Raw genomic sequence first — 27,354 nt, 5'->3', positions numbered from 1 at the left:
TGAGAACCCATCGTTAAAAAAATAAACGTTAGTCAACTGTGTGTGTGTGTGTGTGTGTGTGTGTGTGTGTGTGTGTGTGTGTGTGTGTGTGTGTGTGTGTGTGTGTGTGTGTGTGTGTGTGTGTGTGTGTGTGTGAGAAACGCAACTTGGCCTGTTGTAGCGCCACCATGAGGCTGATTTGAAAACTGTCAAGTGGCATTTCTTCCTCAGCCTATAGTGGGAAGTGGATACACTGCCATGTCTTCCTTCTCACAATGCATTTCTTTCATGTGGATAATTAAGTGTGTGTGTGCGTACGTGCGTGCGTTTGATGTGAATGTGCTCATCAGGAGCTGCATGTCGGTTATTCACAGTTACACCAAAAATGTGTAGTGTACAACTACAAATGTAAGTTACGGCTTAGGCCAGGGTCCATTTGGTTACATTTTTGTAGGTCTACTACAGGCAACACACATTGAGTTCCGCATGGATAACGCTCGAGGAACGATTAATTAAGGTTTAGGCTACATTTGTTTCTCAATAAATCATGAAATAATTAAGAAATAACACACCCGACACCGACATGGCCTACCGCCATATATTATAACTTATTATAGCCTACTGCAGTTTTATTGAACACAGGATATAGGCTGTAGCCATGATAGCCTGATCACGCTGAGTCACCCGGGCTTCTGCTGTCCTATTCTTCTAAAAGTGATATTGGACATTGAAATAAAACATATAGCGGCGCATACATGCTACGCGAACCTAATCTAATGCTACACCGAGGAATACGTTTTGTGTTTTAATTGTTTGCATTCATTGTTTTCTTGACAGCATGATAGACGCGCTTTTACGCAGGCGTGCAATCATGTCCTGATCCTGAGCAACTAAAGTGCGCTTTTACGCAGCGACTGGATATTTGATTCCTTTAGTTCCTACTTCCTCGGCAGGATGTCAAACGTCAGAAAAACCTATTATTCTTTGGGAAGGGGTGTGTGGCGTTCATTCTGCTTTCCCAAGTATAGGCTAGTTCATCTCTGTCAGGGAACGGGGTGACAAACTTATGAGCGCTCATGCAGGATCTGTTCATTCATGCCATTTTATTCTGCTCCACCTCGGAAATATTTGTCAAACCCGCACTCCAACATTTAATTCTGAATGTTGTTCTGTGCAGCTGAAAATCCACGAATATCTCCATAAGGAATACATCAAATTTAAGTCATGACAATAGCGGTCTTGTACGCGCTGTGCGTGTGGATATGTTTAATCTGTGTTTCGGTGGGAACTGGGTTCATGTATCAGTTCCCTGGGGTAACTGTGCAGCGCATCAAATCAGAACCAAGCGGCATCACCGCCGGACCACCGGGTACCGGATCACGCAACCAACTCAGGTTAGTGCGCTTGGCTTACAATAAACAAGACAATAAACAACATTTAAAGTTTAAATATAATTAATTTGTTGTTTTGGGTAACACAACTGTGGATAAGTGCAAGTTAGGTATGCCTATGATATGGTATGATATGATATGATATGATATGATATGATATGATATGATATGATATGATATGATGGGACAATGTCGGGTCTCTGTTCTGCATGTAAAGTGTCTTGAGACAACTTGTGATTTGACACCTTGATAACATTTTTATTTAAATTATGATTTATGTGATATATATTTGATATAATATGATATGGCTGACCTATACGATCAATGTAAAACTGTGAGTTATTTATTTCAAAATGTGCAACATATACAGTAGTGACAGTGTAATGTTTTACTTAAACAAGATATTATTTGAACAGAATATGTTTTTTTGTTTTTTTGTAATCAATTTTCAACTTTCACAACACATTGCAGCATTGAAAATGATTAATTAATAGGCTATAATCTCTTCCATATATCTCCTTATAGAGAACTCGCAGTTGTATGATCTTTAACCCATTTTGGGCGGGAACCCCTTTTGGTGTTACATACATTATGTTATAATTTAGCTATTGAAAAATAGCAGATCTACAAGCTCTGGCGCGCTACGAGCTTGTAGGTCTGCTATTTTTGAAAACTCGTAGAAATGTGGCGCAAATCTTTGAATATATATTCTTTCACAGTGAATGTTTTTAAATCAGGTCTAAATTTAAATGACATTGTGTTTTTCTATAGGAACTGGTGTCAGTATACTGTTTCCAGAACAGTGACGTGCCAGGTGCACAATGGAACTGAAACCACCGTTCAGAGAGTGTTTCAGGGCTGCCGATGGCCTGGACCCTGTGCCAAGCTCATCAGGTATACCTGCCTTTTTATCATGATGGATTTCTATTTTCTATTGTTTTGCTGATCCAATTTTATTGTTCTAAAGTCAGTAATGTGCAATGGTATATAGTCTAATCACTTTACCACTGCCATGAGATTTTGTTGCAAAATCTTTTTATAATTGGAAAAAATGTTTCAGAAATGTTCACAAGAAAGTAGCTGATCTACAAGCTCTCAGCACATTGCAGCACTCCAACACATTGAGAGCTTGTATGTTTAATGATTATTTATTTTTGCTATTTGTCATACTACAAAGTTTATAGGGCTTAAAGGAGTAGTTCGCCCAAAAAGTTATTTATTTTCTTTCAATTACACACCCCATGAAGCCTTGAATTCATGTATTTCTTTTTTGTTTAATCTCATTCCCAATAATTTGATGTCCAGAGACTCTCCGGTAGCTCTCCGGTAGGAGACAGGCCACGTTTACACGGCAACAGTCTCTAGAGAAAACGGCAAAATAAAATATCAGATGTGCCGTCCGTTTAGACGGAACAAAGTGAAAAACCCTTCCAGAGTGGAAATCTTTGAAAAAGCTTCGCCTGGCGTCTCCATGTAAACGGACAAAGCGGTGGATCCGCAAAACGTGTGACATCATGGCTCATGTCGGCTCATTTTGCGTATGTTTATTACATTGGTGCAGAGCCATAGTTGATATTTGAGTTCCTACTGTAGGTTGATCATCCTACGAATACAAATTTAGCGAGACGAAGTCACAAAACCACATTGGTGAATGTAAACAAACAGCATCGTGATAGGAAGTAGAATGGAAGTGGTTCTACACATGCCCGGTCTATCTGGCAGTGTGTCACCATCCACCAAATTGTGCCTCCGTCAAAATGCAGAATAAAAAGTGAGAGCACAACAGGACTTTGCCATTTTCTCTACAGTCTAGCCTCATTCCCAGCCTTACCCACTGCGAAGAGAAATGCCTTGTCATAACCTAAGGCAGAGAGTGCCTAGCCGTAAGTGTCGGCCGTAACATCTGTCTGATGTATTTCCCCCGGATACGATATTTTTCGACCAATCACAACACTTGTTTCATTCACAGAGAATGTAAACAGATTAGTAAAGTGTCAATGTAATTTCCTTGTGCGGTACTTCCACCAGAATCCTGCTACTTCCGACAAATGTCAGTACTTCTGTTTATGCACTCAACAGTGTGTATATGTCTCCAATGAGACCATCATCAAATTGTAATTGATAGATTACTCCTTTAAATGATTAATGTGTGTGTGTGTGTGTGTGTGTGTGTGTGTGTGTGTGTGTGTGTGTGTGTGTGTGTGTGTGTGTGTGTGTGTGTTTTACAGTTACAGGACTCTGGTCAGGCCTTCCTATAAAGTGGCCTATAGGCTGGTCACAGCACTGGAGTGGAAGTGTTGCCCTGGCTTCGTAGGAGAAGAGTGTCGTGAAGGTAAGCATCTTCCCTACACCCTTCCCATGACCAGACAGTGGCCTTGTGGTTAGAGTGTCCACCCTGAAACTGGGAGGTCGGGCGTTCGATCCCTGCCGGGTCATACCAAAGACTGTAAAAATGGGACCCAATGCCTCCCTGCTTGGCACTCAGCATCAATGGGTTGGATTGGACCCAATGCCTCCCTGCTTGGCACTCAGCATCAATGGGTTGGATTGGACCCAATGCCTCCCTGCTTGGCACTCAGCATCAATGGGTTGGATTGGGGGGTCAAATCAACTAATGATTCCCGAGTACGGTGCATGCTGACCAAGAGATGGGTCAGAGAACACATTTTACTGCCGTAACGTACGACTTTGACTTTGACAGTTAAATCTGGAGTATTAATTTATCTCTGAAAGGATAAAAAAGGACGAGAGATTATATTGTATCTAGATGTACCCCCCTAGCACCCCCCCCCCCAATCACAGATGCTTACTTCTCCAGTAGTGAAGAAAAGGGATTGCACTATAAAATGTGGTCTTTATCTAAATCACTCAAAGATTGAAATAAAGATTCAAAGTATTGCTCATCTGTGCCTTGTTAGCAATCCCAAGGAGATTAACCCACATCACTGACTTTTTGGTTTGTTTGGTAATATAACTTGGCAATCATGCTACTGTGAAGCAGTTGGCTTTTAGATAACATTTTAAACAATTAAAGTTGAGAGCATGCTTTAGATTAGACTTTTAATCATGCACTGCAGTAAAATGACAGTTGAAAGGGTGCTGTGGGCTGTGTTTTTTGTACCGGCACCTTTATAGCCCTGTATTTAAGATTCTTCTCTGTTTTAAGGAAGCTTAGCCCCTTCTCTGTCTCTCTAGCCCAGTTTCTGTCTCTGTATCTTTCTCTCTACATCTCTTTCTGTCTCCCAACACTTGAGCCCCCCTACAAATTACAAGACAAACAGTTGTTGGCCAAGGAGCAAAGATGTTAATTTAAGATTGGTAAAATAATTATGGTATTTGAGGTTGATTTCATTACATTTGAATGAAGAAAATCTTCCTAGAATTTGAGCAAAAATATCAAGGCACACCATTGTGCTTCTATACACCAACCAGTTCAGAACCACTGACTGTAAGGCTGTCACTACTATGCTCTTACATAGACAGACAGAAGTAAAGCCATTTTGTTCCTTTATCTAAATATGGCCATAGATACAGTACAGCTAGTGAAAGAAAAACCTCAAAGAAACATTTAGTGGAGAAGCTTGTTAAAGTGGAAAGCAGTGGGTATTTTGCTCACGGGGAGTGCTGCTCCTGGACACCACAGACCGCAGACTGTTAGCCCAGTAAAGACTGAGGTTTTCACCCCGGGGCAAGCCACCAGGAGTCAGTCAGAGGAAATGGAGTGGGAGGATGGATGGAAGACTGATGTCAGGCTGTCTGTCTCAACTGCTTTCTACTCTTGGATATGCACTGGCTCAAAAGCATACTGAAAAACATGCATTCAATGACAGCTCTTTCAGAAACAGAGACACTGTCTAATATGATTGCAACTTGATGATGAGTTTACTGCACTGGCCATGACACAGAACTGTTCTGCAATTAATTGGTATCACATCCAACAACTTGGTAGTTTTGGAGAAGTGAAAATACAGTAATTAGCATGTCATTGAACACATTGGCATGCACTAGCTGTCTAAATGTATCCATTACAAGTTCCAACAACAACAGTTACATCAATGAAAGCGTTGGTGCTTGTGATAATTACCCACACCTAGCTCCATTTTGCATAATTACACATTGTTGCACTTGGACAGCCAGATTTTCTGAGAGTTAAGAAAACACACGTTAATTCTAATGAAATAAACTTGTGCACATATCACAAAAGCTTTTAGAAGCCATTTTTTGCCCTCCCATATATTTTTCCAACAAAGATTAACATGTAGCTATATGCGCCGAGGCGGTAATGCCAGAGATTATGGTTCATTTGAGACCAAAGTGGTTGCAGGAGTGAGAAGACGTGTGGCTGTTTGTTTAACCTTTGCTGAAATGTATTTGCACATTCTAATGGGTAAAGCACAAGGAAAATCACCTCCATATGGAGGGAGAGAAGGCCAGGTTCTACTCAATAAGGAGACCTTACAGACTGAGGGTGATGTCACTGACAGTCTGCTTCACATTCAGAGGTGGAGGGAGGATGTAGGGAGACACGTGACAGGAGGCACAGTGCCTGGCAGGGGTCAGAGGTGGAGGCAGAGACACCGAGGAGACCCATGTATAACAAAAGGAACGTGCATGACCAAACAGGTGCGAGAAATATCAGAGAAATTAATGTCAAGGAGGTCAAAGGAAAGAAAGAAAGAAAGAAAGAAAGAAAGAAAGAAAGAAAGAAAGAAAAACAAGGAGGGTTGAGGGGTCACGTCACATGTAAGTGTGGGGAGCTTAGCTGGGTCCAGCTGCTGCTGCTTGCAGCGACGGCAGCAGCAGGGCTGGTTCTGTGGGAAAGTGGCCCCACTGAAATTAATGAGCGTGACACTCTCCAACCAGGCCTCCGTAATAAACGTGACCATGCTTAGATCAGGTTTCATTATGGGACATGATCATACTGCAGTACTGGGTAAAAAAAGAAGAACAAAAAGATTAGGTTTACGCCAATTTACATTTGCATTCTGATGCATTGGAAGCAACTCTGGTCTAAGAATAGGTTTAATTTGTGTCAAAACAATGAAACATGGAGTAGAAGTCTTGATTTTTGGCATTAGGAAGCGTGCTTTTGTTTTTTGTTGATAATGCCAGCAGTGTGTGTGTGTGTGTGTGTGTGTGTGTGTGTGTGTGTGTGTGTGTGTGTGTGTGTGTGTGTGTGTGTGTGTGTGTGTGTGTGTGTGTGTGTGTGTGTGTGCACCCAATGTGCACTTCTGACCTTCATACCAGTTATGACATATGACACTCATACCAGTTGTTTTATCAAGAGGCAGAGACAAGAGTCTTACCCACTGAATGACATCACCACTGCTTTTGGTTTGATGTGATTCTGGCTTGACATCAGAGGTCTCCTCATTGTATCCCCAGAGCTGCAGAGAAAGGACACACAAAGGAGACCAGGGTTTGAGTCTCGTCTGAATCCATTTAAGAGATGCTTTGTCCTTCTCCTTTCTATGTGTTCTTTCGTTTCATCTGCTCTGCCTTGATACCTTCTACTTGACACAAAACTCTTGTCACCATTGGGCCTTATCATATAAAAAATCACACCCGTGTGAACTGAGTGGTGCAAATCCACCCCCCCCTCTCTCTCATAATAGCAGGCAACAGTGCAGCACTATCTCTCTCTCTCTGTTTCTGGCACAACAGCGCCACTTTTAGTACTCATTGGTACTGGTGCTCATAGTTACATACAAACAAACAAACATGGTTGACACGGACATTGCTGTTCCTTGGAGTGGTTACACCACTAAAAAAAAAAGACACAATGAGATGGAATGGAATAGCTCATTCGCTATTCCTGTCTTCAAAGAGCTCTTCTAAGTTTTGATATGTTTTTCAAAGTAGTTTTTTTGCCTACACAATGCCGAAACTAACAGCATGACACCTTTAGCACGTTTAAATTTGGCTTTCTTGTTTTTGGCTCTGTTAGGTTAAACAGCTTTATAAATATGTCTCGAGTGTGTGGCCACATAATTGTATTGTTGCAAAGCTTGAACTGGTACGTGCTCCCTGCAGGAATGTGGGTGTTTTCAGAATATGTTTTGGTGACACCCTGACCGCGTCTATATTTCTTTTGACAGAACAAGCGTATTGGTCTAGTTTGGACTGAATGTGTACAGTGCATCACAAGAGTTACAGTTTACTTTCATTGGACCTGCGCTAACACATGACGGAATGGAACACATTTAGGAAAAATGTGTTAGCAATTTCCCTGCCGCTAGCCCCTGCCCCCTCTTCATTTTGTCACAGCAGCACCCTGATCCCTATCGGCACACACAATAATTTCTGCAGATATGGGGAACAGAATCTACAGTATCAAGAGCTTGTGCCAGGACCTCCCTCTGGAAAACCTGATGGGATCAGTGACCCCTGGGATCAGTGACCAGTGAAAAGGGGCTTAATAAGTTCAATACTGATTGCACTGTAGTCACACAGCATATCTCTGCTGTCGGGAAGAAACCACCTAACTCCAAAATGTTAGTTTTTCAGGAAATGAAAAATATATATTTTTCAGGAAATTAAGAAGACCGTTTTTTGAAAACAAAGTAATAATGCCTCATCAAAGTTGGTGTTGTGACTTTATGTATTGTCAATTACTTGAATGAGAGGGGGAGAGGTGGTGGAGTTAGTTGCTTTAGCAAACAGTTTGAGGGTCCAATGGAGGTTTTGTCCAACTCCAAAGCGCTTTTTACTATTTCCATTGGTTCAATATTTTCGAAACAACACACAAATCTAAAGTGTGTTCAATAGCACTGATTTATGCCAAAAGAAATAATCAAAAACCTCAAAAATTTAGTTAGGAGGTTTCATCCCGACAGCAACGATATGTTCGTTTCTTCTTTTTAGCATGGGAAACTTTCATACCACAGCTGTGAAGGTTTTGAAATCACTGATTCCCGTCTCCAACTCAGAAGGAGCAAAATTATTAGACTCATTTGTTGGAGAGATTATCTCGAAATGTCAGACAAACAACAAATGTTTAAAGGACCACTTCACCACTTTTCAACTTCTCTTCCTATAATTGGTCCTCACTAATGTCCATGATACCTCATAGGAGGGCTGTGATGAGCAGTTCAGAAACCCGTCCACCAGTGACATCATCGATGGGGAATCCAAGCTAATAAAAAGTGCAGGCTTTCTTTTCCCGAAAAGTTGCAATGCAAAAATGGAAGCCATCGTTTTCACGATTATAAAAATCTAAATATATTTTAAAACAAATCTTGTTTAAAAAAACGATGATGTCACTGGTGTCACTGGCCTTTCATCCCTCTCTACCTCGACTTGCATTTTGTGACCCAGATTAAATCTCGCTCTTTTTTTTAATGTTTAATGTTTTTAATCCAGATCTCTTATTTTTCCACTTTTTACTCTTTCACCCTTGCCTTTTCTTTGTTATGACAACCCCTGCTGAGCTCACAGTCTTCGATCTGTATTCTTGTCTTCTTTCCACTTATCTCACTCCCTTACCCCAGTGTCAGACCTCCATCCCTCGGCTCCTTTAAGTAAAGTGGTAAAACAGAACCATATCCCACATGTGCTCTTTCAGACCACAAACGTTGCAGCTCAAGGGTATATGACTGATGTCTCTCTTACAGCCCTGGTTGTGCTCAAATATAGGTCAGACAGTAACCTCTGACCCCAGGGAGAGCTATGGGATAGCTCAGCTGTTCCCAGCTCTGGTCTGGTGTAGCTGATGGATGGTCCGTCTCTCCGTGTGCCTGCTGCGCCTTTGCATATCTTTCACAGTGTATTTTTTTCGGGCATTCCGTCTACTGTCCTTCTTTACAGTACCATCTGCCCGTCAGTCTTTCTCCTAGTGTGTACGTCTGTCAGTGGCCACTGGTCACTGTGTCATGCTTGAAAGTAGATTGGCTACTTTCAGCTAGAGACACGGTTGTATAGCCTACAACAAATAAGTATGTGAAACATTTGTGTGATTTTATTGGCCAGACAGTTGAGACCAGGTCAGGATTTTTGTCCGTCTGTGTTGTCTGCTGTAATCAATTCTCATTTTCTCTCTCATGGTCTTCTGACTTTCACTGGGCACTGCTACAGAATACTTCAAAGCAATAGCTATTGTCTGCCATTTTCCATGCATAGCATGTCTCTCTATGCATCCTCTCATAGTATGAGGATGACTGTATGTCTGTGGAGCGGGAAGGGCATCCATCTCTGTTGTTGGTGTTTTAACCACTTGAATCCCAGCATCCTCTATACTGGGCTATACTGGGGCCACGGAGGGGAATATTCACCAAAAATAGCCGATCTACACAATGGCTATTTTTTGGCGAAAAGTTATTTTGTAAAAAAAAAAGAAGTAAAAGAGCACACCTAGTACAGTGTAGCTCAGGTCCGTTTGACTAAGATTATAATGTCTAAGTGGTTAATCCAGAACTGTTGGTTGTCTTGATAGCAGGGTTGGTCTTGGTGCATGGTAATATGATGAGTGGATGCATTCTGAATGGATGAGGGAATGACAGAGAAATTAGGGACATTCCTGGTGAGGGTGTACTGTCATTGTTTCATTGTATTATGACTACGCCTGCTGAGCAGTGGGCTTTTTTGGAGGAGGGGGGGGGGGGGTTTGAATATCGACCCCTCGTTGGGAATTTCAAGATCGTTATCACTAGTGATAGACCGTATTTATATCTGCGTGAAATGATGACACTCTTTTATGAGTATTTTATAGCAGATTTGTAGACATCATTTCTTTGCTTATACTGGTAAAGTGTCCCGCAGCTTGTATTCTGGTGAAATGGAGAGTGGCCTGCCAGTAGCTAAATGAAAAAGGGCAGAATTGTCTTGCAATGGAGAACTGGTCATATTGGTTTCCAAAAATAGGGTCTATCCACCGCCCTCTACCCAGTCTGACCAACCACAGTCTGAGAATGATTTAGGGTATGTTTGTAAATGAGTAGATGCATGCATGGCGGTGGCGGTGGCGGTGGCGGTGGCGGTGGCTCAGGGGTAGAGTGGCCGGATGGAAACCGCAAGGTTGCCAGTTCGAATCTGGGCTCCCCCAGAGTTAGCGTCGAAGTGACACTGAACCCTGAATTGAGACTGAACCCTGAATGTGCTGGTTGGTGCCTTGCATGGTTTCCGCCACCATTGGTGTATGAATGTGTGTTTACACACAACCTATGTAAAGCGCCTTGGATAAAGGCGCTATATAAATGCACCATTTACCATTTACCACACACAGAGGCATGCACATGGGTCTGTGGGGTGTTGACATACAACATGCTCCATGCAGCCAGGCCTTATAAGCACGCACGCACTTGCACACATGGCACACGCTTCTGTGTATATTGGGAATGTGACAGTCCCTCTTAAGTTGGTCCAGGAAGATGTTTCAATAAATCTTCCATCCATGCCCTTCCACATGCAGGCAGAACAGGTATTTAGTGTCTATGGAAATTAGCATCCAGAGCTGTGTGCGTCATGGTTTGTTTTGTGGTTGTGTGTGCGTGCGTGGGATTCTTTTTTTGAGGGCAGCTTTTGTGTCCTGAACTCTTGTCACATTTGCCATTGACAATGAAAGGAAAATGTACGTTATATGTAGACGAGCAAATCGACTATTTTGTCCTAACTCAAACATTAAATGCCATCTGTGGATGTGGACGAGCAAATCGGCTTTTCTAAACACAACACAAAACAGTGTTTTAATTCAGCTTGGGGCTTATATATATTTATACCATACCATATATATCACATAAATTCAGTTGTCATCTTACATGGTCATGGTGAAAGATGAGGTTTTTTTACAGAGCAATGGAGAATTTTGAGAGTGACGTACTGTCATTTGAGAGTGACGTAATGAAGATATGTACCAATGCCAGGGTATAACTGACGTTCGATGGTGACGTAATAAAGATATGTTTCAGTGTCGGGTGGATTAAAGGTAATGCCTCTTTGTATACATGTATGTAATCTGAAACCTATCTTTATTACGTCACCATCGAACGCCAGTTATTCATTATGTCACTCTCAAATAGCCTGGAACTCACCTATGCTTTTTATGGCATAGGCAGCTCCCGGCAGGATCCGCCGGGAGAAACTATGCGCAGCTGCGTGACATGAGACTAATTCATTAGAGCGACAGAGAGAGAGAGAGGAGTGTGTGTGTGTACATGTGTGCGTGTGTGTGTCAATTTAACAAAGGTGCAGACGATCAGAAATCAGCAGAGAGTGAGCGATGTTTGCGCTACTCTATGCCGAATTGAAGTGGACTCGGACCCAGACTTTTCTTTTCTCCCTGGAAATAAAAACGTCTGGGTTTCCAAGGCTACTCTCAAATGACGTTACGTCACTCTCAAATCTGAGTTTTCTCCATTGCTCTGTAAAGCAAATCATGCAGCCACGGCATACGCATCGGAGCACCAGACAAACAACTTTACTTGATCGCTCTGCTTGCGCAAGTAACTAGATAAAGTGCCCCTCGGGGCACAGGTCTCCACCAGGCCAGGTCAGGTTGTGGCCTGATGGTGGTGCTATAACAGGCCAATGTGAAAAGGGTGGGATATATTCCTCAGCCTAATCGGAAAGTCAGTGAAAGATTTCACGTAAATTGCACGCTGCGTTCATGATTTGAGGGTTTTTGTGAAAAACTAGACAATCCTGCAAACTTTGAAAGCCAATGTTAGCCAATTCGGATGGAATATGAAATATCGGACAGATCCGTCTTGAACACATGACTATAGAGATAGTATGTAACGATTTGCGGGATTTTTGGACAGAATCTGGAGGAGTAATATCCAAAAATGTGTTTTTCAAAAGTCGGTATCCTGGTGGCGCTATAACAGGCCATTCTGGAAAATTTGGGGCAGAGGTTCATCGTTGGCATCCAGGGAGTGTGTGTGTGAAATACATAATAAAAAATGTCTACTAAATGTATTATGTATTTATTATAACAACATATCCATGGACTATTGCTGATTGTGGTGTTTCAACAACTGTTATTGCGCATCCCCACAGGAATCGTGCAAGCTTGGATTCTGATATGTGTACAACTGATAGATAATTTACACAGTTTAAAGTTAATGAGACAATTCAGCATTATCTCTTTAATCAAGTAGCACAAATCCGCTTTTTCTATGCAAATGTTGAAACAAAAACCTTTTTTTAATGCATCTATATAAAAGATATAGTAATTGTCATCCATAAGTCATCCGTGTTTTTTATTCTCCTCTGTGTCAAATATGTCTCATATATATAGCCTCGCTGTACTTGGCAAAAACCTGGTTCTTCCTTTCCCTATGGAGCAGGGAAAGTTCTCTATACTTTCTATTTATTTGGCTTCCTAGTAAAGACAACATGATTCTGAATCTTTCCCATGAGCAGAGAACAATCCAAGAAAAATAACTTTTCTTAATGTTGCCGTGGTGTAATCATGCACCCAAACACCCTCTATAGATGGTGGTCCCATTCTAAACATTGCATCAGCTCTCACACAACGGAAGTTTGGCTTTCTAACCCAATATAATTAAATTCCAACTCCAAAAACAGAAATACCGCCTGCCTACCCTAGAAATCACTGTTGTTTTCCTCTGGTTCACATTTATGGTATATTGACTCAGCTCTGGAGTTTTCCTGTGGTGCAAGTTTATGATATAATAAGAGATGCCTGGATCCCAGCCTCATTCCAGCGTCTTGTTGGGGAGACGAGAAAAGGACATTCGAAATGTGGGGCCTCACTACGAGGTCTCAGTAGCATTAATATATTATTAATATTGTTATTATACTTCAGTGCATCCCATAAATCAGTGGTGAATGACTGATGAGGAATGGAACCCCATGTATTCACACATTGCAGCCTGTGGTTAGTCATCATAACCTTGGTATTGTGCTGTGAAGACTCTGGTGGTCATTAGGGAGAGCAAACATGCATTGCAAACATGTTTAATCCGATTTTTCTCCTCATTAAGGAAACCTCAGTAGCAAGTCACAACAAAGGGCTCACACGGGTCACTTTGGCCTCAGATAAGCCCAGTAGTTTAGCAGTGCTTAGTATGTGGGCAGATGAAGGAATGTGTTTTGGGCTGAGCTGTTGATTGTTGTTTCCGTTCGTGGATGTGTTCTAGGCTAGACCAATCAGAGACTTTGTAAAACCACATACAAGGATGATACACACACGCACGCACGCACGCACGCACGCACGCACACACGCACGCACGCACGCACGCACGCACGCACGCACACACACACACACACACACACACACACACACACACACACACACACACACACACACACACACACATCCTGTCCTATTTCTGTGAAGGGGAAACCTCAATGGCTGTTGTTCTGTGGTCAGAGACTATGATTTTGGCAGACCATAGCTGTTTGGCTCATTCTGTTTTGTGTTTTGCTTCATGAGTGCCAGTTGTTCCTAGTTCTTGGCATTTTACCTCATTAGGTATCCTCACTATAACCACAGTGTGGGTGGCTTCCAACTGTGGAAAAGACAGCTGACATTCCACAGTACTTATGATCCATGAGAGCTTCTAGGTTGCTATTTAGGTTCTTACAGTATTTAGAATAAATGCGGTGTTCCAAGATTGCTCAAAACGTAATTTGTCTGCTTTGCTGTAACTAATGGCTTCACTGTTGAGTGTCATGGTTTGTGAAAGAGATTGGGCAAAATAGCTTCTGGCAACTGGTGCACAATGGGATGTGCCAGTCAAAGTGTGCCGGTGTGTGAGTGCATGTGTGCGTTTGTTCCTGTGTGTCTGCGAGTGAGTGAGTGAGTGAGTGAGTGAGTGAGTATGTGTAACCCCTAGATGTTGGTGATGGCAGACTGTATCTAGTAAGTAGAGAATGTGTTCCCAGTGTCTGGGACTCTGGGTACACAGAGAGGTATTGCAAGTGGGCAGACAGAGATAAAACATGCCTGAAAACTCAGGAGGTGTGCAAGTCAAGTGTGCGTGCGTGCGTGCGTGCGTGCGTGGGGTGGCGTGACGTGGCGTGGCGTGGCTTGGCATGGCGTGGCGTGGCGTGGCGTGGCGTGGCGTGGCGTGGCTTGGCATGGCGTGGCGTGGCGTGGCGTGGCGTGGCATTGTGTGATTTCCATAATCTAAAATGATCTAATTATATAGTCTCACTTTTGTAGCCTCATATCTCTCTCTGTCAGATTATGATAAGACATTAATTAAAGGATGAGAAGTGTGATGTTCTCTCTTTGTCTTTCTCTCTCTATTTCTCCTTTATTTAGAGTGTATGAACTGCACCGGCTTCACTGATATGAGCAGCAGACTGAATGCCATTGAGTCCAAGGTAATGTCCAACCTTCCATGCAAGACATAAAAGTGGAGTCATTAAGAATATTTATGCATTTAGTCCTGAAACTCCTGAAGAGCCCTCATTCCCAGAGAGAATTTGATATTTTTAGTGTCTCAGAGCCAGCTAGCCAGCCAGTTCATTAATCAATGTACAGACTTTACTATACTACAAAGTGCAAAGTGTATCTGAGATGTCCTGCTGTGTATCCAGATCAAACTGCTAGAGAACACAACTTCCTCTACATCATTGGTGAACCATTTACCAGAGGGGTCCTCAGCCAATGAGGTGGACGTACCTCAGCCCACTCCTGTAGGACCCCCATCATACCTACCGCCAGGTAACGTAGGAAAAACAACCACTTGCTAATGCTCTAATCTAAATAAAGAGGATCACTTTTTACCATTCAAGTGCATTTGTCCAATCTACCCAAACAAATTGGTCCGAAATTGAACATTATCCCTGGCATATGCACTTAAGCACTGATTGGTCTTCAACCAGACAAAAGTCTCACGTCTCCCCTTCTCTGTTCCTATTGGCTCCTGGTTTCTGTCCGCACAGAGTACAAAAAACACTGATGTTGGCCTACAAAGAGTCTCCCCGTTCTCTCAGATCAGCTAACACAGGACACATGCCGTCACCAAAAAAAACAGGACAGCGCTAAACGCGTCTCAGACTCTTCTCCCTTCTGGCTCCTAAACTATGGAATGAACTCCCCATTGCAATTAGAACTGCAGACTCAATCATCCGCCATAGTCTGAAAACTCATGACTCTTCAGACTGAAGGCCTATTCATAGTCCAGTTTTAGGTGATGAGGTGACCACCTTTTCCCTAATCACCTAAAACTGGAGTATGAATAGGCTTTTAACCTCGCGTCACCAGGCTTTCCACCTCGGAGGAGACTCACTCATTCACTCTGGATTAAGAGCATCTGCTAAATGCCTAAATTGTTAATTATGATGTTGTTGTTTTTTGAGGGGTGCTCCAATGTCTGGCTTTCAGAAATAACATCATGTGGCAGCCAAGTCTATGGACTTTTAATGTTTGTCTTTGCATGCCCCCCTAAAAACCAGGACCTCACTCGTGACATCATGTGGCAGCCAAGTCTATAATGTTTGCGTTAAGCAGTCATATCATGCGGCAGCCACAGTGGGTGCCCCAGCAAAGATCTATGGCATATGGTTGGTTTGTTTAGAGTAAAATAAATATTTAGGCCAGCCAAGTCTATGGACTTTAATGTTTGTTTAGTATGAACTATGATGTAATTTATGTCAATCAAGTCTATGGACTTTAATGTTCGTTTAGGGTAATGAACCTAAGACGTAAACTGGCTGATGTGTGTGATTTATTTTACCTCTGCAGGTGGAAGGGGGGCTCCTGGGCCTGTCGGACCACCAGGGCTTCCTGGTTCTGCTGGACCCTCTGGACCAGCTGGGAGAACAGGCTTTCCTGGACCCATAGGTGAAATTCCCACAATTGACCATATTCACACTACCGCAAAGTTTAAAAACCTTTTTGTCAGGATTGATTATTATTACATAATGTTTGTATGTATCACATTTGTCCATAATGTTCAGGGCCAAAGGGTGAGAGAGGTTCAACGGGGCAATTGGGTCTTCCTGGCCCTCCTGGTCCACCAGGGCTCCCGGGGTCCTACTCCTCTATCCCACTTAGAGGTGATGTGTTTGGGGTACATCAGTCAGGTGAGTGGTCCACCCCACCCCTGGCTCCTAGAGGCCTTGCTTCTCTTGAAAACCCAACAATTTGCCAAAGGGTGGTGCTAGAGAGCCGAGGGCATGATGTCACTAGGACAGATTCACACTATGGTCCCGGGTGCGCACTCGGGACCACTTGGCAGATGTTGTGGTAGTGTGAATGCTGCGTACCATTCCCGGGACCACATGGATACGGATTGCTGATCGAATATGAAAGCATTGAATACAGTTGAATGAAGTCTACTCGGGTGCGGAGGAATCAAGGCCAATGACATGCGAATTATGGCCAGCAGGAACCAGGCAATCGTATTTGAATCAAATAGATTCAGTGTGAATCTGCCCTAAGTCAATAGGATTCATCCTGCAATACCTATTAGATTGTGAGATATCTTGCATGCAAAGTTGACATTTTGGCCTGAAGGTCATGTCACCAAAATCACTAGGAGTCATCCTTCTGGGAACCAGAATTACTTAAACTGTTGAGTAGAGAAAAGGAAACAATGATTACAAAATGTTTAAAATGTTTAAAAATATTCCAAAACCACAGCTAAAGTAATGACTATTTTCAGACATTTAATAAACCAATTTATGAAATGCATTAACCTATTGTTCCTTAGTTCTGCATCCATTATGGGAAATGGCTTTAGATACAGCAGGTGGAATCTATTAGAAAGTGAGCACTGTTTGTCTTCAACCTTTATCAAAGGTGATTGTAATCACACATATGATTATGATTATATGTCAGGAATAAGGTCAGTGGAAGATTGGAAATCTCTGTTGGAACTGTTACCCCCATGACCCGATTCCGGATAAGCGGGTGAAGATGGATGTTAAAATATAACAATGATGTAATCTTATTTGTCTTCATTTTCATAGTAGTAAAAAAGACACATATTTAAATGTTTTGTAATGTAGACTAGACAAGAATAGAATACTAAACTCCCATATTCAATACTCAATGGTCACCACAGGAGGGCAGTAGATGTCCAAGCCATAATCATCAGCTCACAGCACTGCTGGCTCCGATTAAGCTTTTGGCTGGGTCTGTCTTTATAAGCCAGAAACTGTGTCTGTGGGTCTGGAACTATGTAGATTTGGGTCTGTGGGACCATATTGGCTGTGGGGGCCAACTGGCTGTAAATCAGGCCTAATTTGTTAGCTGTCAGCACAACAGTCTGTGCTGGGGGAATGGGCTGGGGCCCAGAGCCAAACTGGGCTGGTTATCAACAGGGGAGGAGATATTCTGCCACTCATATAAACTCTCCTGGGGGAGGGAGACGGGCAAGGGGAAACTAACATTATAAAATTGGATCCAGGGGGAATTTTGCTTCTGCTACAACCCTTTAGTCTAGAGGACTGCAGTCATAAGTGTGCATCAACTATGGTGTGCATCGCTGTGCTATCTCATGGGGCTTACACTGATACAGAACTAAAGTACTGAAGTAGATAGTGCAGGACTGCTTGGGTTTAAACTTTATCTATACTGAAAAACATATTACAAACAGTCATTGTAAATCACATCATTGATGCGCCAAAGCAAATAATATATACCAAAGATTCAGCAATGCTGGTACAGTAACAGAGGTTGGGGCCTGTAATAAGGCTGTTTTGGACTGCCCACTTGTTTCAATTCTCACCCTCACATACATACCAGATTCAAGCCCTGTTGCGTAGCCATGAACCTACAGCCATAGTCTGACTGATGGTCCACATGAAATGTGACCCAAAACTATGTTTAGAAAATCTTTCTTAACTCATCTAACTAATCTCAAGATTATAGCATTACATTATTTTCCCTCAGATTTGAACCATTACTGTAGGCAAGGAAGAACTACTTATTATTTCAATGTTCTGGACACCTGTCTTTTAGTCGAGGTCACTCTTGCACACAATCATTTTTGTTAAATGTTTAAAATGGTCCCATTCAGATCTTACTGACAAGCTCTGGGAAATGTAATCGCATCGATGTGTTGAAATAAGACAGGGAGTGTGTGGGGGAAATAGAGGGAAACATTTCTTTAACATTCTGTAAATCCATTTCTTGCTCTAATGTGTTTTTCAGCGGACCTCAGTCAGGTTTTAATAAGCTCTGGGAAATAGGCCGCGACTCCTGTCACACCTGCTTTCTGCTCTACAGTTTTGTAGACAGAGGAGGAGGGTTTTTGGGTGTGACTGTGTGCATGTGCGTGTGTATGTGTGTGCATGTGTGTGTGCAACTGTGCATGCGGGTGTATGCGTGCGTGCATGTCTGTGTGTGTGTGTGTGTGTGTGTGTGTGTGTGTGTGTGTGTGTGTGTGTGTGTGTGTGTGTGTGTGTGTGTGTGTGTGTGTGTGTGTGTGTGTGTGTGTGCACGCAGTGTGTGTGCACGCAAAGAAAAGGAAGGGAGGAGAGATAACTCATACAGATTACACAGCACACATGACATTGGCAGTGATTAAACAAAGAAATGAGCAGACAAAATTATAATTACAACAACAAAAATATTTTCTTTCCTGGTTGGATGAAATTGGCAACCCACTAGGGAACAAACATTCTAAAGCAATAATTACTATAGAGTTATAGAGTTTTCAACAAAAGACCTTTTGTTTTAACAGAAATTTTTCGTCGTCCAACAATTCTTGGACGACTAAAAACTAGCAACAAATAAAATGTCTTTACATTTAGTAGCACAAAACCTGAACTGGCTCTTAAAAGTCTTGTTTGTGTGTTGTTCAGAGGAGAACCCATTGCATCCAACTCTTCGGGTTCCAGAGATAATCCCAGGCCCACCAGGTCCATCGGGCCCTCGAGGGCCCACAGGTACACCCCAACTGCTGTTCACAGAACCATGCACTATCCAGGGAAAACATTTCCTCAATTCAGAACAGCTCAAACTGATATTCTTTAGAAACATCTCTTAATAACTATCATATCGTTTATGTTTGTGACATGACAGGCCCTCCAGGACCACAGGGACCTCCAGGGATTCCAGGTCTTCCGGGGCAAGATGTGAGTATCAATTATTCAGTTTGGACCCTGACCTGCCCAGAGGACGGTGAGGTGATTTAATTGATTAATGATTAGTGAAGATAAGAAATGTGTCCATGCAGTGAATGTCTTAATTGACGCACACTACATCATGTGTATTTCTCTGTTCTTCAGGGTGATAGAGGTGATAGAGGTCTACAAGGCAAGGCTGGAGATCCTGGGTCAAAAGGAGATGCAGGAGAAAGAGTGAGGCTTAACCACATAGCGTTCCTTTTAAAATTCATGTAAAATTGCAGCTATACAAGCTCTTAACTCACAACGCGATATTTAGGTTTAGTGTAAATCTATTTGATGAAGAGATTTTGTGTAAAGGGAAAATAGGGTTTATCTCTGCTGTCGGGCAGAAACCACCTGCCGGTAACTCGGTAACATCTTCAGGAGATGAAAAAACATCCAGCTCACGTGGAGACAGTTTTGGCCGAAGTGCTTTTTTATACTTTTGGTTCAATATTTTGTTAACAATGTAGCCTACAAATGAAAAGGGTGTTCAATAGTACTGATTTATGAAAAAGGGAAGAAGAAGATGGCTAAACAGGTGGAGTTAGCTGGTTTGGCAGACAGTTTGATGATCCAATCGAGTTAGGAGGTTTTGGCCAGTTTATGCACACAAAGGTGTTCAATAGCACTAATGTATGAAAAGAATTATCAAAAACATGAGAAATTTAGTTAGCTGGTTTCTTCCGGACATCGTCGTTATATTGGATTAGTGGGTTCAACGTATTTGATTCTATCATAACACCTTTTTGATTCCATGTTTGATAAATGGCCTTGGCTGTCAAACAATGTTTTACTTTTAACACGTGCAAAAGGTGAACACGGTTCTCTTCAAAGACTTGTGCTCCGAGCCATGACTAATCCGCCTCTTCATTCCAAGAGCTGACCCCACTAATCAGAGGAGCCATGTCACATCACCTTCACCTGGGCCTTAACCTGATCTCCTTCATCTACTGCTGTGATTAAACATTGGAGATTTGGGGAAATGTGTGTGTGTGTGTGTGTGTGTGTGTGTGTGTGTGTGTGTGTGTGTGTGTGTGTGTGTGTGTGTGTGTGTGTGTGTGTGTGTGTGTGTGTGTGTGTGTGTGTGTGTGTGTGTGTGTGTGTGTGTGTGTGTGTGTGTGTGTGTGTGTGTGTGTGTGTGTGTGTGTGTGTGTGTGTGTGTGTGTGTGTGCGTGTGTGTGTGTGTCCGTGCATGTGTAAGTCCATGCATCGTAACATTATGTATTTTCTTTTTTTACCAGGGACATCCAGGTTTTACAGGCGAGCAAGGCCTATCTGTGAGTATAAATATGTTCCGCACACACACACGCACGCACGCATGCACGCATGCATGCATGCGTACACATGCACACACATGCACACACGCACACACACACACACACACACACACACACACACACACACACACACACACTACATGACATGACAGGCGTTATTATTTTGCTGGCATTATTATTATTTGTCTGCATTCACAGGGATCCCCAGGGCTGAAGGGTGAACCGGGGGAGGGCTTGTCTGAGGTAAGAGAATGCAGTATTAATGTTGTTCCACGGTGAGCTATAAGCTGAACAATGTTCCATCCCAAGTAGATTGATCCTGTGCTGTTCATGCAGGGTGAAGGCATTCAGCAGCTCAGGGAGGCTCTGAAGATCCTCGCTGAGAGGGTTTTGATCCTGGAACACATGATCGGCATTCATGGTAAGGAGGATGAAGATTAAACATGGAAGATCCATGTCTGACTATTGACTGAACCCATTAAGACCTGAGGCCGATTCCACAAATGGCTTCTAAATCAGTAGTTCTCACACTTTAAAGATTAAAAAAAAGAAAGAAAAATGACAGAGATGCTTTCCCGGTTTTAATGGGTTAAAATGTACCCAAAAGGAAATTCTTCATTAATTCAGTCACAATATTGAAGGGTCTCTCGTATATTTGTTTTCTTGTGTCTCTTTGTCTTGATACAGAGAACCCAGAAGGATCAGGATTTGGCGGTCTGTTGGATCATCTGTCTGTCTCGACTTTTAAGACCAAACGCCTTCAGCCCAGTCAAACCCCTTCTCGACATCAGACACTGGGAGAGAAACAAAGACGAGGTCTTTCTTGAAGGCACTACTACATTTAAGCTTGATTTATATTTTGTTGTACGGCGATGTCGCTGGCCCAAAATATCCAATTTACAAGCTCACATGCTTTGCATTGTGAGCTTGGTATGTGTATAAATCGAGCATTCGTGTAAATGTGTGAGTATGTGGTACATATATGTGTGCGTGCGTGCGTGCGTGCGTGCGTGTGTGCGTGCGCATGCGTGTGTGTGTGTGTGTGTGTGTGTGTGTGTGTGTGTGTGTGTGTGTGTGTGTGTTTGTGTGTGGAGGGGTGCAGGGCTATCATAAAGCAGTGAAACATGTAATGATTCATTGTTTGGGGACAACATTATTCATCTTATCATTATTATTATATATGTTTTAAGGGGCATATCAGCCCAGCCTCGTCTGTGCCTTATCCCTTATCGCTAAACTTCTTTGCCTTTTTTTTAATACATTTTTGAATACCGGTAGTTCAAATAGCCGATCTACAAGCTCACAATTTGTCGATGTAGATCGGCTAGTTGAACAATTACAATGTTTTTCAAAATAGCAAACAAAAATCAAAGAAATTTAGGGATATGGGGTAAGGCACTGTTGAAGATAGGCCCCAGAATAGTATCATACATTTTCATAGGGCCCAGATTTCCCGGAAACAGTCCTGTGTGTATGTAAGGAATGTTTATTATTTTTATTATTTGCTTGACTAGATGTGCAATTTTCATAATATGTTCTGCAGTGGTGGAAAAAGTAGCCTACTCAGATGTTTTACTTAAGTACAAGTATTAATACTGCAATGTAGAAATACTCCATTACAAGTAAAAGTTCAGAATTCAACATGTACTTGAGTAAAAGTACAAATGGTATTGGCTTCAAAATGTACTTAAAGTACCAAAAGTACTCATTATGCTGAATGGCGCATATTTCAAGTTTTCAAATGTATACACATCTTGAAAATAGAAGATCTAAAAACTCACAATGCGTCACCATGCGACGCATTGTGAGCTTGTACCGTAGAATGGCCAAAATGTATTGAAATAATAATCCAAATCTGTAGTGGAGTAGAAATAAAGTATTGGAAATTGGAATTAGTCAAGTAAAGTACAAATACCTCAAAAAATTACTTAAGTACAGTACTTAATTAAATGTACTTACCGTTAGTTACTTTCCACCACTGATGTTCTGTAATATATTTTGTCTCAACTAGTCTGTATTGTCTTCTTTTTGCTGTAAAATTTAGTAGTAATACAGTTACTTGAAATTACAATCAGACATGAGATGCTGAGCATTTCATCCATTGAAGTACAGTCCACATGTTCACTATGTTGCTGTATTCCCTTTGTCTAGATAACTTTAATAGTAGCACTTAAAAAACCTTGTTCAATGAAATATGATCACATAAACTGTTATGAGGAGACCTGACATCTGTCTTCCCTCAACACTCTGCTGTACAACATCTCCAGATGTCAGTTACACTGCTGGCTGATCTATAGTATGATGTTAGCGTGTGAGAGCCAAACTCAGTCCACACTCTTTAGCTTTTAAATACTTTTTTGTTGAACAACCTCGGGGTTATCTTTTGCTGGCCTGTCAAATTCATTCTCCCTCTCCTCTCCTCTGCTCTCTTCTCCTAGCTCCCTCTCTCTGCTCTGCCTTGTTAAAACTGAGGTAAGGCATGACAAACTGCCAAGAACTGCTGCTTAAAATAAGTTAGCTGAAGTGATTAGCATCAGGAGAGTATGCATCTGGAGAGGGAGGTAGTGAAATAATAGTGTTTAGACGTGAGTCTGCTGACCTCACTTGGCTCCATGCATCTTCAGGCATTTGGCTGCTAGAGGACAACATCTACACATTGACTGACTGCACATTGACTTCAATATTGCTGTACCTTCAGTAACACAGCAGCATTATTAATAGTATTGTGTATGGTCTTCTTCTCAGAAAGGAGTGTGACCTGTTCAATTAAGTTGATCTTAGCCTACTGCATATTAAATGTCAGTAGTAAATGTTGTGTGTTTTGAGCTTGTAGATCGGCTACTTTCACTACTTCTTAATTATTTAGATTTGATTTTTTTATTTGATTTTTTAGATTTGTGAATTTTGAAAATTCTTTCATTTTTTGTTATTAAAAAAAATATCTTTTTAAATATATATGTTTTTAAATGTATAGGAAAAGAAAATGGGATTTTTACTCGAGTCGTGACCCATAAAAATGTGTCTGTGACCCACAAATGGGTCCGGAGTCTATTTGGGAAATAGTAGCACATATAAATGAAACACACACTCATAATAGTATAGACATGACTGACTGTGACACTTACATTTTTCCTGCTTTGTTGTCATGTTGTAAGGCATTGTAATCTGTGTATACTATAGGCCTCTATGTCTATTGCTAAAATGAGATTAAAACAATCAACAATAAACCGATTTGCCTTATATTACTAGAGTATTGAATCCCATTTATCCATGTACCTTCCACAACTTCCACAGCACTGGCATGCTACAGTATGTACAAACAGAGGAGTCACACTTTTCACATTCAATCCTCTTCCCACCTTCCTTTCCTATACTGTCCTCCTTTATTTCCCCCATTTTCTTTGCTTCTCTCGTCTTTGCTCCTTTCTTTAGTCTTTAGTCTGCAGTATCACTTTTCTCCACTGCACTTTGTCCTCTCCATGGGTGATAACATAGACATAGATTGTTATAGTCAAGGTTACCAGCAACATCCTGGGGGAAGTTTGTAAACATCTGGTTGACCCATGAGAAGAAAGAGACGAACAGACTCCAGATGGCCCTTTTTCCTTTCTCCCACCTTGCTCTTCCCACACGGGGGAGCTATCAGGTCGGTAAAGAGCTGATCCAGCATCAGTGTAAATGAGAGCTGATTCCTTCCATTCAGTGGCGTTACCTGAACCAAGGAATATGGCCATATATCATTGCACTATCATTTGGTCTGTCCTCTACTCGTATCCCTTCATCTGTGCTATGTCTGCAAGAAGCCCCTATGCCTCCCTTCTTCTTAGGTCCCCGCCCCCTTGTCTTTTTCTCCTTTTTATTTTTTACTGTCTACTGAACAGAGACGTGTTGATGTGAGGCCCTGCTCGTGTGGCCACAAGGGAACATGTCTCTGGTGCTTTTGATCACAAGCAAGATCAGGCATGTGTCCACACAGCTCCCCCTGTGTATAGCCCACTGACTGATCGCACAGTATAATGGGCAGGCCCTGACATCCAAAGACGCACACCCAGTCACCCACACACTTGCGTCAGTGGTACAATCGCAAAGGCACACAAGCACACTTGCACTCCTATGTCCTATCTACCCCCAATGGGACGGGCCTGTGGTCCATGTGTTGGCTCTGTTCACAGCAGGGTGGCTTGTTTACTGGACACATGGGAGCAAGACAGCAATGGTGTGTACGTATGCGCTTTCCCCCCTTCCGTGCCCTTTTTTCCCATTTGACAGTAAGATGGATGATTGCAATCACAGGAGCCATCAGCGAGACAGAGTGGAGGTCTATGGGGCAGTGAGACACAGCCATGGGAAACCAGCCATCAGATTACTATAGCCCGCTGCCATGGGAACACTGCTCTGTTTATTTGTCTGCATGGTGGTGGGTTGTTGTTTCATACGCATTTCTTACTTTTATCTTTCTGTTGGCAATTTGATGTACAGCACATGAAAGCTTCCTCATAAAATATGTGTAGGCTGTATGTATGTGTGTGTGTGTGTGTGTGTGTGTGTGTGTGTGTGTGTGTGTGTGTGTGTGTGTGTGTGTGCTACTTCCGACAAATTTCAGTACTTCTGTTTATGCACTCAACAGTGTGTATAGGTCTCCAATGAGACCATCATCAAATTGTAATTGATAGATTACTCCTTTAAATGATTAATGTGTGTGTGTGTGTGTGTGTGTGTGTGTGTGTGTGTGTGTGTGTGTGTGTGTGTGTGTGCACACGCACGCTTGCACAGAGCAGTGTGTTGTGTGTGTGCGTATGAGAAAAGAAGCTCTCTTATAGTTCACCATATAGTACAGTACAAGCCAACTGTAATTTAATATGTCTCCTCAAACCAGTACAAATGTGGCAGATTTCATAGTGATTACACTGGTCACTTTGATCCCCAGAGAGAATGAAAGACAGACTTTTCACTCTGCAGTCAACGGATGTTTTTTAAGAGAAACATCTGTTGCTCGACAAATGAGATTATTGTATCTGTAGCCAGAGGCCGTGCCATGTAGGTTATGAATGGCACAGTTAGCAAGGGGAGGGGTTGGGTTTGCTCTGACTGAACCCTGAGAAGGATCTTTGTTAATCACCAGTAGCTGGTAGTTGGGTATGGGAGGTGCAAATCAAACGGAGTAGCCATGAAAGGCTGGCCATTCATCGACATCCACCTTGAACCTGTTTCGGCAACGTCTCTCACTGCCAACACCCATGAATCACTATCTCATATGGATACATTGGATATTTCACCTTGTTGCCAAGCAACAACTCACCAGTAAACCTGCTGGCCCGTGGCGCAAGGTGATATTTCATTTCACAGGGAAGAATAGTTTGCATGTCCCCTCACAAAGAAAGTAACTGCTTGCCATGGCTTTCTGTGTGTGAAAATAATAGTAGCCTACTGTGTTTAAACTATTGAATGGAATTTCTTATTATTCTTATGTATGTTAATTATCCCTGAATTAAGCACACTATAGTGTCATAATATCTAACCTATCTATGCAGACACAAACTACATACAGTAGCAAATCCCTCCCCTTATCGACCCCCGTTCCGTGGGTCAAAGATCTTGAAGGCAGTGAGAAATCGGTCTCCTAGTAACAAGTGACATGTAAAACTGCTAGTGACAATAGTTTAATATCTGGAGTATTAATTTAACTCAGAGTTAAAATAGAAATTTCTTGATTTCATTTTGTATCAGAGAGCTCTGGGGTTATTATTTGGTAACAAGTATTAGTTAATATGCTGAGATGCATAAAACAGGAATATAATACAGACAGACAGACAGACTGACTGACTGACTGACTGACTGACTGACTGACTGACTGACTGACTGACTGTCAGAGAACCTTCCTCCAAACACTTGAAGGAAAACAGTGAGGTTTTCCCCATAGGGCCTCAAGACAACATATCTCATCTGTAAAGTTAAGGCAACCCAACAGAGAACACTTCTTCATTGTGTTTTAACAACCGCACCATGCAGTATGTGTCATTTTGATGTGGACAGCACTCCATCGTAAAAACTGTTTCTGGTAATCCACAAATCCTATTGTGCACGTAATTTCCACCTTGCCTGCTATTCTGCCCATGATGGTGAATGCCTTGCAGTCATAAGCAAGAGGGAGAGGAGACATGGAAGAAAGAAAGAGAGAATGTGATTACATGCAATATGATGTTAAGTACATGTGTTCACAGTCACACAGAAAAATACCCAATACATTTATTTTAACTCCTAATTTAGTTTTATTAGAGCTTTAATTCTCTCTCTCATCCTTCTTTTAGTATTTTTGTCAGTAACATGTCAGGACAGAGGGTGATCGTAGTAGTTCCTTCGTGTTACATCTACTGATGTCAGCAGGATTTAGATTATTTCTTTCTTCAGAAATATATTAATATATTATAATATTATAATGTTACTTATTTATTATTATTTAGATATGTTATGACAGATCCTATTTTGATATTTCCCTGGTTTCTCTGAGGCATTACATTGTTCTCTTTGCACTCTACTTACTACTACTATTTACCATTTGGGTTCATGCATACTCTGCTTACTCTGATCTTGCACTTGAAGTCGCTCTGGAGTGTCATCTAAATGCCTAAATTATAATTGTAACTTTGAGTATGAAATACTACCATATTTTGCAG

The 27,354-nt window shown here is 41.9% G+C and overlaps 1 protein-coding gene across 2 annotated transcripts; it reads left to right on the top strand.

Annotated features, from left to right (window-relative positions):
- Nucleotides 1-468: 468 nt before the first annotated feature.
- On the top strand, nt 469-23,925 carry col26a1 (collagen, type XXVI, alpha 1). Of its 2 annotated transcripts, none has more exons than XM_080773131.1 (14): nt 469-1,373; nt 2,142-2,264; nt 3,599-3,702; nt 14,599-14,660; nt 14,877-15,003; nt 16,027-16,125; nt 16,242-16,367; nt 19,095-19,178; nt 19,315-19,367; nt 19,521-19,592; nt 20,645-20,680; nt 20,879-20,923; nt 20,993-21,101; nt 21,368-23,925. In XM_080773131.1, exons 1-14 carry the CDS (start codon nt 1,204-1,206, stop codon nt 21,505-21,507), a joined length of 1,350 nt encoding a protein of 449 aa, XP_080629257.1. In that variant the 5' UTR covers nt 469-1,203; the 3' UTR covers nt 21,508-23,925. The 2 variants fall into 2 exon arrangements, with proteins under 2 accessions (XP_080629257.1, XP_080629258.1); XM_080773132.1 differs by having other exon boundaries at nt 471-1,373; nt 21,017-21,101.
- The last annotated feature ends 3,429 nt before the right edge of the window (nt 23,926-27,354 follow it).

The sequence above is a fragment of the Protomyctophum bolini genome, assembly GCF_963924005.1.
Source record: "Protomyctophum bolini genome assembly, chromosome: 9".
NCBI lineage: Eukaryota > Metazoa > Chordata > Actinopteri > Myctophiformes > Myctophidae > Protomyctophum > Protomyctophum bolini.
This window is presented reverse-complemented; position numbering and strand designations above follow the sequence as displayed.